At 35.4% G+C, this 14,558-nt stretch overlaps 1 protein-coding gene across 1 annotated transcript in view; it reads right to left on the bottom strand.

Moving 5' to 3' along the window:
- Positions 1-1,857: 1,857 nt before the first annotated feature.
- Positions 1,858-14,558, bottom strand: part of VN2R543 (vomeronasal 2 receptor 543) — a 46,758-nt gene continuing 34,057 nt past the window's right edge. The window contains exons 5-6 of the mRNA NM_001099558.1: positions 8,187-8,310; positions 1,858-2,780 (exon numbers count right to left, since the gene is read on the bottom strand). Of these exons, the coding sequence (NP_001093028.1) occupies positions 1,858-2,780; positions 8,187-8,310 (1,047 nt within the window). The remainder of the gene's footprint in view (positions 2,781-8,186; positions 8,311-14,558) is intronic.

The following is a 14,558-nucleotide window of genomic DNA, read 5'->3' as shown; positions in this document are numbered from 1 at the left end:
ACTAATAAAGCAAAATCAAAAGAATGACAAAATAGAAGGAAACATGAAATATCACATTGAAAAGACAACTAAACTGGAAAACATATCCAGGAGAGGCAATTTGAGAATAATTGGACTACCAGAAAGCTTGAGGGGAAGCCTAGATATCATATTATGAGAAGAAATTATCTAAGAAAATTGCCTCGGTACTTTTGAACAAGAGGGCAAAATAGACAATGAAAGAATCTATATGTCACATCCTATGTTAAATCACCAAAAGACAACACACTGGAATGTTATAACCAAATTCAAGAGCTTCCAAGCCAAGGAAAAAATATTGCAAATGGCAAGAAAGAAACAATTTAGATATCAAGGAGCCCCAGTCATGATCACATAGGGCCTGGCAGCTTTATAACAAAAACTTCTGACAAAGATCTAATTTCTCAAATATACAAGGAGCTAAGTCAATTGTACAAAATATCAAGCCATTCCCCTCCTAAGAAATGGTCAAGGAACATGAATAGGCAATTCTCAGATAAAGAATCAAAACTATCAAGAGGCACATTAAAAATTGTTCTAAATTTCTCATAATTAGAGAAATGCACAACAAAACAACCCTGAGGAACCACTTTACACCTAGCAGATTGGCCAATATAACAGTAAAGGAAAATGATAAATGTTGGAGGGGTCATGACAAAGTTGGGACACTAATGCATTGCTGGTAGAGTTGCGAATTAATTCAGCCATTCTGGAAAGCAATTTTGAATTATGCACAAAGGACATTAAAAGAATGCCTGCCTTATGATCCAGCAATACCACTATAGGGTTTGTATCTTAAAGAGATTAATAAAGAAAAATGTGCAACTATACTTATAGCTTGTGCTCTTTGCAGTAGCAAATAAATTAGAAAAGGAGAGGGTGACCCTCACTTTGGGAAAGACTGAACAATTTATGGTATCTGATGATGATGGAATACTATTGTGCTGAAAGGAATGATGTACTGAAGGATTTCTATATGAACTAGAATGACCTCCAAGAACTGACAAAGAGTGAAATGAGCAGAACCAAGAGAATATTGTAGACCAAAAGTGAAACACTGTGAAACTATCCAATGTAATAGACTTTACTGCTAGTAGCAATACAATAATTCAGGACATCTCTGAAGAACTTATGAGAAAGAATGCTATCCACATTGAGAGAAAGAACTATGGGAGTAGGAACACACAAAAATCTTAAAATGAATAATATGGAAACAGATATCAAGTGATAACATTTATACAATCCAGTGGAATTATTTGTTGTCTCTGGGAGGGTGGAGGGAAAAAGGGAGGGAAAGAAAATAAATCACGTAAATATAGAAAAGATATTTTAAAAAATCAATAAAATATGGGGGGAAAGAAGATACTTTGAGATTGGCTGAGCAAAATAAGTCATACTATATAGAGCTATGACCATTACATTGAAGTTCCAAGAGTTCAACTGTTTAAGTGGTTGAATCCAGTAGTGAATGAATCTTTAGTGAGAATTGATTCTAAATATGGAATATGGGAGAGTTTCCTCAAAATTCTTGGTATCTCATTTCCCCACTAGATAAGAGATAAAGCAGAGATTCTGAAAATCTCGAGTTCCCAAGATTTTACCCATTGCAATGGTAGCAGTATCCACCAAAATGAGTAGAAATAAGCGCAAAACAGCAAAATTAATTAGCACTATGGGGATCCAGTCCTTCCATGTGAATAGAATTTAACAAAGCAGACAAAGTGAATGCTACATAAAAACTAATTAGAGTTCAAACATCATAATTTAAAAATATACTTATGCTAGATTAATATAGTTTATTCTTTGAGATGATTACTCTCAGAATTAGAGGTATAAAGCTCAAGAAAAAATCTTTCTTCCAGAATCCCGTTTATTTTTTATTCGACCCTGTGTGTTTTTCTCTCGATTCAGGAGGATCACGTAACATTTGGGAATAAAAATGCAGCCCAGTAGCCCAGCACTGGAGGCCAAGATGGAGAAGATTTCCACAATCACCATGGCCTTCCCTTTGCTGCTCTGATATGTGGGCAAAAAAGAGGCCCAGACACTGCAAAACACCAGCATGCTGAAGGTGATGAACTTGGCTTCATTGAAGGTATCAGGCAAGTTCCTGACCAGGAAAGCAACAGTAAAGCTCCCCAGGGCTAAAAAGCCCATGTAGCCTAGGACACAGTAAAATGCAGATGTAGAACCCTCATTACATCTTATGATTATTTGCCCATATTCAGAGTGTGTGTCAGCTTCTGGAAAGGGGGGATAGGTGCCCAACCAGATGCCACAGAAAATCACTTGAATCCCTGAGCAGATGAGAACAACATAGTTGGACACTCTAGGATGTATGAACATGCGAATTCTGCTCCCTGGTCTTATACCTTTGAAAGCCAGAATCACGATTATGGTTTTGGCCAAAATGGATGAAACAGCCACTGTAAACACAAATGCAAATACTGTTTGTTGGAGGAGACAGGTGATACTGTTTGGATGGCCAATGAAGAGCAAGGAGCAGAGGAAACAGAAGATAAGGGAGATGAGAAGAGTATAGCTGAGAGTTCTGTTATTGGCTTTGACTATGGGAGTGTCTTGGAATTTGACAAAGACCCCCAGAACTAGAGCTGTTAGCAAAGAGAAGGAGACAGCTATGAAGGCCAAAGTCATCCCCAAAGGTTCTTTCATACTCAGGAAGGTCAGAACCTTTGGGAGGCAGAAATCTTTCTGCATATTTGGATATTCATCTTCTGGGCACTTTGTACAATGCTCTGCATCTGCAAGAGAAAACAAGTAATCAAATTTTGTATCCAAAGAATTATCTTCATGCCCAAATGTATGAAATATTCATGAATCCTGTTTCCTCTTTGTTGAGAGACAATACCAGTTTTAAGTAACATGTATGAACAAGGGAATGACCAGAAGCAAAGAGAGATAAGTTGAAGTTTGAAGAGATGCTCAGAGGAGGAGTACATGTAACCTCAAGACCTCGGGGGATGGGATGGAAGTCCATCCAGGCTCAACAGCAGTTGGAGGAGAAAAACCAAGCTTCTTCTTGACTTGGACTCTGGGAGCTAGGAGGAAGAACTACCTTGGCTAGTAAAATACACAAATCTCTCAATCCTGTTATCTGAGCAAAAGAAAGAAGATCTAAATTCTCAAATGAAGACAATCTTTGGAATAAAGACTCCTTTTCTCTTAGGGAAAAAGCATATTTCTGAAGAAGATTACCTAAGTCAAACCCTCAAAACCATATAGGGACAATATCTTACTTAGGGAATTCCTCTTCCTCCTGACCTTTTCCATTACCCTTTCAACAAGTTTATATCCAAATAAATTAGTTATATTGATTTATAATAGAACTTGAATCAGAGTCTATGTGTTAGGAAGGAGCTTCAAAATTCATCATTATAAGAAGGAGGGTGAGGGAAAATCTGACTTACCTTTTAGTCTAGACTGACTGACTCCATTGGTAACAGCTCAGCTTGGGGAAAGGGGGGAGGAAGGGTCATCTAGTATTCAATCCCCAAATAGCTGAACATTGGTTCCTCCTCTTTAAAGTCCCCATCGCTAATATATATGGCACCAAAGGCTAGGTCCACTTTGTTCATGTCATTTGTTATTGGTTGGGCTTAGTTCACATATATTCTAAATATTCCACTTAACTGATGACAACTATTCCTTTTAAACTATTGTTATATTAGAAGAAACTAGAGTCCTTTAATATGAAGAACAATGATCACTTTTCTATCCATTGTGTTGTGCTACAACTCTAGATGTAGATTGACTCTTCAAATGTTCACATTTTACCAAGCTTTCAGTGCACCTCTCACCCCAACAAATTAATGTGTATTTTACACATTTTTGATGATGCCTATACTGTATATTTTCTATCTCCTCTGGAAATGAAGCTTCCTAAATACACGAATTATTTCCCTTTTTTGTCTTTGTATCTGCACCATTTATCACCAAGACTGTCACATACTAAATGGCTCTTCTTTCACAGATAGGTTCACTAAATAACTGGCAAATTTTACAAAAAAACTCTCTTAATTCTCAGAAAATTGATTCCATTTCATTATATAGTCATTGTATTCAATAACATTTTAATTAGATTTAATTAGGTTTAATTAGATAACATAAAACCAAATTTTCATCAGATTTTAGATTGAAAATTTTCACTTATTCTCAGAAAAAATATTGTCCAAAATTTAAACTTCTAATTCAGATCCATGAGATCTCCTTGAAATTTATCATGGAAATTACATTTAAGCAACCGCTCTGACACCATACAGCCATTGTTTCTGTCAGCAGACTTTCACTTCCCTGGATATTCCCTTTTTTCCTCGTTGTTTCTCCCTTCCTTTTCAGTGACCTTTTCTAACTTGAATCTTTCAGGTACCATACAAACCTTTGAATTTCCTTTGTGATATCAGAGGTGAAAATCCATAGGTTTGTCTTTATTTGATCACATAAATCCCTATAGATAACTTATAATTTTATTATATTCTTAAAACAATGAGGTGGCAACATGAATACAGGATTTGGACCTGGGAATGCTTGAGTTCAAATATTGCCTTGCACACATACTGACTTAGTAACCTTTTTCACTTTCACCTGTCATAGCTACCATATCAGTGAAATAGTGATAACAATATCGCCTACCTCACACTGTTAATGTGGGTTCATATGAGATTGCATAAAGTTCCAAATTTGACCCTTCTATAAATGTTGATTATTGTAATTATTCTCACTATCAGCATCATCATCATCATCATCATCATCATCATCACCAAACCAAAATACTATTCTCATTGGAAGGAAGAGGCCATGTGTTTCCACTCCAAGGAGGTAGGAGAGATTAGATTGTGATATAAATTAAGGTATGACATAAATCTAGGAACTTCTCAAAGAATTAGCCTTTTCTCTACTTTCCTCTTTTCCCTAAAATCTTTTCTTGAAAACAATCTAAGACAAGACTCAATTGTAATGTCATTGCATGAGTCATTGGAACATCCATTCTCCCAAAATCTGATATTTTTGACTCTACAATTAATATGATCCAAGTGTATGTTTATGCATTCTAGTTTTATCCTATTTCTTAATCTCCTGCATTTATTTTTTGCTAATATTGCTTTATGTGCAGTCTGGTGTAGTTGACAGCTTATTGGAAAGCCAGAAAGAACTGGATTCAATCTTGCCTCAGATAAGTATGCTCTTGTAAACCTGTGAAAGTCATTCAACCCCTAAATGCTCTAGGAATCTCAAAAAATAAGGTTCAGATAAGATGCTGATCTGAAATGGTAGAGGCAATCCCTATTATGAGTTTCCTTTCCAAGTAAAATCATGAATCTAGTCCATGACTAGCCCTGTCACAACCGTAATTTAGGTAGGTTAAAAAGTCCAAAAATAAAAGGTCCATTGCTTTTAGAATTCTCTAGAAAAAAATCAAGAATATCAAAGGAATTATTGAAGAAATGTGAACAAACATGGCCTAGCAGTATCAGTTATCAAACTGTACAATGTTATAAGGGATTTTAGCAGGAGTAAGCTGGAAGCAGGAAGCACTAAGGCAGAGAGAGAAAATTCTGGAACTCTGAAGAGACTGACTCTCTGGAGGACAATTGGTGGAATTGCTCTCTGGAGAAGGAGACTTTGAAACTGCCAGGAGACTAGGACTTTCTTTAAAGCAAGTTTTCATCTTCTGGAAGTGGTAGAGAGTCACATGTGGACTGTGTGAATGAAACCATTTCTTCCCTTCCTGATCCTGTGTGATGCTACTACTGGGGCTTCTGCCAGACCCAAGCGGACATCAGTTTGTGAGACTTCGTTTGGCCTTTGTTCCTGTACCTACAAGCCCTCCCTGATCTTAAGTAGTAATTAAGGAGTTAATTAGAATAGTTATAGAAAGTAGTTAGTGGGATTTAGTACTCTGACTTTGTAGGTTAAGATCAGATCTTCCCAACTCCCTTCCCTTCTTTCCCTTAGCTTAAATAGTTAATTTATTTAACTATGTGCTTATTATTCTATATACTATTCAACTATAAAAGAGTAATTATCAAAATAATCTGGTACTGGCTACAAAATACAATGGTGGATCAATGGTATAGACTAGATGCAAAATATACAGGGGAAAATGACCTCAAAAACCTAGTGCTTGATAAATCCAATGATCTTAGCTTTTGGTTTAAAAACATTATTCGACAAAAACTGCTGGGAAAACTGGAAAACAGTGTGATATGAACTAGGTAGAGACCCATATCTCACACCCTTTACCAAGAAAATTTCAAAATGGACATACAATTTAGACAACATAAAATAGAGAACTTAGAATAATTTAACTGGCAAATCTAGGGAGAAGGGAAGAATTTATGACCAAACAAGAGATAGAGAACATTGCAAAATGAATAATTTTGATTATATTTAATTTAAAAGGTTTTGTACAAACAAAACCAACTTAACCAAGATTAGAAGGAAAACAAAAAAATAGGGAAAATTCATAACAGATGAGATAAAGTCTCATTTCTCAAATATAGAGAATTATGTCAAATTTATAAGAATACAAGTCATTCCCTAATTGATAAATCGTCAAAAGATATGAAGAAGCAATTTTCAGATGAAGAAATCAAAGCTCTCCATAGTTATGTGAAAAAAAAGGTTCTAGTTCCCGCTTCATTAAAGAAATGCAAATTTAAATAACTCAAAGGCATCCTTTCATACCTGTCAGATTGTCCAAATAGGAAAGTAAAGGAAATGATAAATGTTGGAGGAGTTGTAGGAAAACTGTGACCCTAAAGCATTACTGGTAGAGTTGTAAACTTATGAAACCATTCTGGAGATCTATTTGGAACTATGCCCAAAGGACTATAAAAACTGTGCAGACAATTTGATCATCTACTATCATTACTAAGACTATATCTCAAAGAGATAAAAATGGAGAAAGAACCTACTCATACAAAAATATTTATATCTGCTCTTTTTGTGGTGGCAAAGAATTGGAAGTTGAGGGGATGTCCATCAATTGGAGAATGGTTGAAAAATTGTGGTGTATGATGGCAATGGAATTCTATTGTGCTGTAAGAAAGGTTAAAGTATGTTTTGTGTAATAATACATGTATAACCTAGATCAAGTTACTTACCATCTCTGAGAGGGGGAAGAGAACAGAAGGAGGGAGACAATTTGGATCTTAAAATTTCAGAAAATATATGTGGAAAATTGTTATTACATATAACTGAGAAAATAAAATACCTTTTAAAAAATAAAAGACAAAAAAGAATTCCCTAGCAAGTGTAACTCTTCTGTATCATTCTGTGGATTAGTCTTCACATACAAGTTAACCAGTGAGTCATAAAGAAAATTGGATTTTGGGAGTATATGAGTACCAGCCTTTGCTTAGCCTATAGGGAATCTCAAAGAGTCATGTAATGGCTCTAGATTTTATAGGTGAAATAAAACATGTGAAAAAGATGTTATGCTGCAGCACTATTAGGCTATGAAGAGATGTTCCTCTGAAACCAGCCCCGTCAGTTACATAAAAGTAGAAAAAGGTATGAATCATTTTCCATTATATCAACAGTAATTAAATACTTCCCTGACCCACCTATAACCTCAAACCCTTACATTTTCAGAGGTATCAGTGGGATCATTGATTTGGGGTTTTTGTCTACTATACTGAGATAGAATTAAAGTCGTGTATATATAGTGGATAAAGTTGTAAACATTGTTTAGATGGTATGGTGTACATATATGTACTCACATATACTAGGTTATTCTTATACCATCACCTAAAATCTCAAGGAACATCACTGTATGAGACAATATATGCTACCAAGGAACACAAAGAGGAATATACTAAAATAAGTATCAAGAATATCATGCCTTTCACATCAAAAAGGTGTGATACCTCTTGATACCCTCTTGACACCAGCCTGAACAAAAATAAGGGATTATAATTAATCAAAGAAATAAGACAGTAAATACTGAACATTGTAACTCTTGTCATATAGTAGGAATAAAGGCAGCATGCTATGAGTATTTATTTTAAGATATATTTTTTCCCTGGTAGTAGACAGTGTTGTTCAATGGAGTTGTAAGTCACTATATATAAGATGAATCAGTTTGATGTTTTTCTAACAATGAACATGAAAAGGGAGTTATCAACAAAAAAATATAAATAAATCACCCTTCTGACTGGATATTTCTCCTTCTGGGCATACGGAGCATTCAAAGCAGCAGGCAGGTTGCCCTTCCAAGGGGGTCTTCCTGAATCCAGGAACACAGCTATCACTGCATACTCCACAGGGAACCTAAGTCATTGGCAGTAGAATAAACATTTTTAACTTGTTCTTGGTCAGAAAAAAATTATTTTCTATGTTACCCCTGATTTGACAGCCACTTCTACAAACAGCTAAGTGATAGTGTATGTAGAATGCAGAACTTGGAGGCTAGAAGAACTAAGTTCAAATCCAGTATCATCTAGAGTTTGCAGAGAATTTTTATTTCCCATTTTATTGTTTTCTTTTATATTTTTGATTGCTTATTTAAGAAAACCTTATGTCTCTTTGCTTTTCTCCAGAGTTATGAATTTATTTGGATGTCTTTCCCTTTCTCATTTGCCTTTCATTTTCCTTTTCTCCTCATCTATTTGTAAAGTCCAACAATCCTTCCAAACCAAACCACTTTTGGTTTGGAAGGATTGTTCGACTGGTTGTGACTTTAGAGGCTCTTAAGCCACCATCTTGACTCCACCCCCATCTCCCATTTGTATTAAATGGCAGGGAATGAGTGAATTTAATTCAAGTTTGGGGAAGAATTCTTTGGAAAAAATGGAGTAGCTCTCATAGTAAATAGAAATTTGAGGAAAGTAATAATGTAGTATCATCTCAAAAATGACAGAATGATATCTCTGGGAATTCAAGCCAACCATTTAACATCATAATAATATAAGTCTATGTTCTAATTACTGAGGTTTCTTATTAGGTTTGGATTTCTGTTTTCTTTTCACTTCAAAGAAAAAAGAAATCCAAGAAGTCACAAGCCTTTCCTACTGAAAACAATTTGAAAGGTAGGCACAGTCCATCTATTTTTCATGGAAAAAGGAAGAGGCACTCTCCATTACTCAGCACAATGAGACCTGTGATAAGATCTTGCTGACTGTGTCAGGCCCTGTGCAGTGAAGGCAACCCTAAGGTTCACTTCCAACATACCACACATGGTCCAGGGGTATAACAATGACTAGAAGGGACAAATGGAAGGGGGGAGGGCATCTTGCAGGACACCCTTGGTCTTCTAGCTACAGTAAAAAATTTTCCCCAGAGCAGGCCACCTCAGCAGGTTACCCCAACCTGTTGAATCTAGTTTACCAGTAAAGGGTGGAGAAAAGAGAAGACTTGGCCTCAAGGAAGAACAACTCAAACACTATGGTTCAGTAAATCAACAGAGGGTCAAGTCTATATAGTACATAAGAAGGGAGAAAAAAAGTAAATAAAATGAGTAAACAAGAGATGAAAAAGCTAAAATTTAAAGCTTCTGTGGGAGAAAGAACCAAAGAGTAGATCCAATGGATGAGAAAGAGATCCAGGAAACATCAAGCAAAGCCTCAGAAAAACCAGTGAATTTGATGTAGGTCATGGAGGAGCTCAAACAGGAATTTAAAAACCAAATGAGACTAGTTGAAGAAACATGGTAAAAGGAAAATAGTAGCCTGAAAAGCAAAATAGGTCATCTGGAAACAGAGGCACAGGCATTGAAGCCAGAATTAAACTGCTGGAAAATGACATAAAAAAAATCAAAAGAAGAGAAGAATGACTTGAGGAAGGAAGAATAGACTAAAAGGAAAGGCAGAATCAAAAAGCCGCGGAAGAAATTCAGTCTTTAAAAATCAGAACCTCATGAGACAGCAAGACACAATAAAACAAAATCAAAAGAATGAAAAAATTCACGATGATATGATACCTCATTGAGGAAATAACTGACCTGGAAAATAAATGCAGGAGAGACAATTTAAGAATCATTGGACTACCTGAAAATTATTACTAAAAAAAGCCTAGACATCATCATACTACAAGAAATTATTCAAGAAAACTGCCCCAAAATCCTTGAACATGAGGGAAAAATAGAGACTGACAGAATCCACATATTACCTCCAGAATTAAATCCCTAATTCACAACTTCTAGGAATGTCATAGCCAAACTCAAGAACTCCCAGGCCAAGGAAAAGATACTGTAAACTGCTAGAAAGAGACAATTCAGATATCATGGAGCACCAATTAGGATTACACAGGACCTGGCAGCATCCACACTGAAGGATCAAAAGGTATGGAATATGGTATTCCAGAAGCCGAGGGAACTAGGTCTACAACCAAGAATCACCTACCCATCATAACTAACTTCCATGGGAAAGTATGGTCATTTAATAAAATAGAAGATTTCCAAGCATTCCTAAAGAAAAGACCAGAACTAAATTGAAAGTTTGATGTCCAAAAACAAAATTCAAGAGAACTGTAAAAAGGTAAACAACAAAGAGAGGGGGAAATTTTTTAAGGGCTTCAATAAGGTCAAATTGATTATATTCCTATATATTACATAAAGAAGCTCAGAGTGAGTGTGGGTGTGGAGAAAATAAAGACAATTGAAGGGAGAAAGAGGTTGGTGACAGATAATGTTTAAACCTTACTGTCATTGGAATTGACTCAGAGAGGGAAGAACAATCAGATCCATTGAGGTACAAACTATCTCTTGCCTTATAGAGAAGTAGAAGGGAAATAAGAAATGGGGTGGTGGGAGGGGAGTAATACAAGGGAGGGAGAAGTGGGGGGTGTTAAAAATACCTGTAGTAGAGGGAGAATAAGATGGGAGGTGGTGAGAAGGGGAGTAATATAAGGGAGGGGAAAGGGGGAAGACTGACTAAAAGCAAAATAATGGAGGGGAGTATAAGAGGGAAAGGAGAAAGGTTAGCATTAAAGGAAGAAGCCAAAATGGAGGGGGATACACAAATGCTGATCATAACTGTGAATGTGAATGGGATTAACTCATCCATAAAAGAGAAGCAGATAGCAGAATAGATTAAAAACAAGAATCCTACTGTATGTAGTCTACAAGAAACATACATGAGGCAGGTAGATATACATGGGGTAAAGGTAAGAAGCTAGAGCAGAATCTATTCAGCTGAAACTGAGACAAAGAAGTCAGGAGTTGTAATCATGATCTAAGACAAAGCTAAAGTAAAAATAGGTTTGATTAAAGGGGATGAGGAAGGAAATTACATCTTGATAAAAGGCAGTATAATTAAGAAATATCACTACTTAACATATATGATCCAAATGTTATAGCATCCAAATTTTTAAAGGAGAAACTAAGGGAGCTTAAGGAGGAAATAGATAGTAAAACAATATTAGTGGAGGAACTCAACCTTCACCTATCAGAATTAGATAAATCAAACCAAAGTGCATAAGAAAGAATAAGAGAAATGAATGAAATATTGGAAAAAATTAGAGCTAATAAATATCTGGAGAAAATTGAATAGGCATAAAAAAGAATATACCTACTTTTAAGGAGTACATGGTACATATATAAAGATTGACCATGCTATGTACTAGGGCATAAAAACATTGCAAACAAACATAGAAAAGCAGAAATTACAAATGCAACATTTTCAGATCATAATTTGATAAAAATCATAATTAAAAGGGCTCATGGAGAGGCAAATTTAAAATTAATTGGAAGCTTAATAATCTAATTCTTGAAAATTGGTGGGTCAAAGAAATAATAAAAAAAATTAATGATTTCATTGAGGAGAATGACAATAAGGAAACAACATATCAAAAACTATGAGATATAGCCAAAGAAATAATTGGGGGAAAATATATATTCCTGAGAGCCTATATTAACAAAAAAGGGAAAGAGGAGGTCAATGATTGCAACTTAAAAAGCTAGAAAGAGAACAAATTAAAAATCCTTAGATAAAACAATTGGAAATCATAAAAATCAAAGGATAAATTAATAAAATTGAAAGTGAAAGAACTCTTGAACTAATAAAGAAGACTAGGAACTGGTACTTTGAAAAAAACAAATAAAATAAAATACTGGTTAATCTAATAATAAAAAAAGAAAGAAGAGGGGCAAATTAACAGTATCAAAGATGAAAAGGCTGATTTCACCTCTTAAGAAAAGGAAATAAAAATCATTATTAAGAACTATTTTGCCCTCTTATATGGCAATAAATATGACAATCTAGGTGAATATTTATAAAAATATTGCCTAGATTAATGAAAGAGGACATAGACTACTTAAATAATCCCATTTCAGAAAAAGAAATTAAACAAGCCATTAAGGAATGTGGAAAATAGCCATTTTGAGAGCAGTGTTGAGTACAACTAATCTGCCTAGCAATACCACAGCCAAAAGAAACCACTCCTTTTGAAGAGAGGAGGAACTCTTTAAAGGGCCAGTCTTAAAAAAACATTTTTTTCCATTGCAAAAAGCTTTTCAAGATAAGAGATGGCAAAGAAACTATTGCTTGCCATAGGTTATCTAGCCTTGATTGGACATTTCTTTTATGTGTTTTACAACTTATTTTTTGTCAAGATTCCAGATTATATTTATTTTCTGCTTAATATTAATGAAAGCTTTCAATGGTTGAAGATTAGTGTAGATTACTTGATTTCATACATTCCCACATATGCTGGGGCATTATTCTTCTCAGTCCAATTATACTCTGCCTTAAAAAAAGGTGTGCATCTAATTTATGGGAAACAAGCAAAAGACAATGAAATGGCTGTGATGATTTTAGCCATGAGGGAGGAGATAACACAACTAAAGCAAATGATTAAGCAACTGACTGAGGAGAAACAAAGTGGCAAATATATTAACACACAACAAGACATACCTAAAAATAACCATATAACTAAGCAAGGAAAAACAGATGGAACTGAAGGGGGAATACTAATATTGCCACTAAGAGATCAAAAAAGCCTATAATCAGACAGCAGCGTAATTCATATTAAAACACATAAGCCATTTAGAGAAGCAAACCTTGAAAGTCTGGAAAAAATGAATGCCTTCCTGGTTTTCAGAACCTGTGAGATGTTTGAAAGAATTTAAAAGAGCAACTGGGCTTTATGATCCAAATTTCCAGAACACTGAAATTCTTCTCTCAGAATTATTTTCAAAAAGAGAAAAACAGCAATTCATTGATGAAACTCGAAAGAATCCAAATTTAACATCATGACCAGAGGAAGGAAAAGACTTAGAGTTATCTAATAATGCAAACCTGCATTATCTAAAAAAGGCCAGAGAATATCTATTAGAGGCAATGAAAAGTTTTTCAAAAAGACCTGATATTTGGGGACAATTTGAGAAATTGAGACGGGAAAGTGGGGAACATCCATCTAAGTTCCTCAATAGAGTGATTGAAGTTGCAGAAGATGTGCATGGATTTGAAAATTTAACTGAACAAAATCTCCAATACATAAGGAGACAACGTGTGAAAGGAAGTAACACACCTGTTAGATCATATTTTTATTTATTTATTTTTTAATATTTTATTTGATCATTTCCAAGCATTATTCATTAAAGACATAGATCATTTTCTTTTCCTTCCCCCCCAACCTCCCATAGCCAATGCGTGATTCCACTGGGCATTACATGTTTTCTTGATTTGAACCCATTGCTATTTTGATAATATTTGCATTAGAGTGTTCATTTAGAGTCTCTCCTCTGTCATGTCCCCTCAACTGCTGTATTCAGGCGGTTGCTTTTCCTCGGTGTTTCTACTCCCACAGTTTATCCTCTGCTTATGAATGGTGTTTTTTTCTCCTAGATCCCTGCAAATTGTTCAGGGATATTACACTGCCACTAATGGAGAAGTCCATTATGTTTGATTATACCACAGTGTATTAGTCTCTGTGTAGAATGTTCTCCTGGTTCTGCTCCTCTCGCTCTGCATCACTTCCTGGAGGTTGTTCCAGTCTCCATGGAACTCCTCCACTTTATTATTCCTTTTAGCACAATAGTATTCCATCACCAACATATACCACAATTTGCTCAGCCATTCCCCAATTGATGGGCATCCCCTTGTTTTCCAGTTTTGGGCCACCACAAAGAGGGCAGCTATGAATATTTTTGTACAAGTCTTTTTGTCCATTATCTCTTTGGGGTACAGACCCAGGAGAGCTATGGCTGGATCAAAGGGTAGATATTCTTTTGTCGCCCTTTGGGCATAGTTCCAAATTGCCCTCCAGAATGATTGGATCAGTTCACAACTCCACCAGCAATGAATTAATGTCCCTACTTTGCCACATCCCCTCCAGCATTCATTACTTTCCTTTGCTGTTATGTTAGCCAATCTGCTAGGTGTGCGGTGATACCTCAGAGTTGTTTTGATTTGCATCTCTCTGATTATAAGAGATTTAGAACACTTCTTCATGTGCTTATTAATAGTTTTGATTTCTTTATCTGAGAACTGCCTATCCATGTCCCTTGCCCATTTATCAATTGGAGAATGGCTTGATTTTTTGTGCAATTTATTCAGCTCTTTATAAATTTGAGTAATTAA

Source organism: Monodelphis domestica, chromosome 3 (assembly GCF_027887165.1).
Source record: "Monodelphis domestica isolate mMonDom1 chromosome 3, mMonDom1.pri, whole genome shotgun sequence".
Classification (NCBI taxonomy): Eukaryota; Metazoa; Chordata; class Mammalia; order Didelphimorphia; family Didelphidae; genus Monodelphis; species Monodelphis domestica.
The sequence above is the reverse complement of the archived record's forward strand: the minus strand, read 5'-3'. Positions and strand labels throughout refer to the sequence as shown.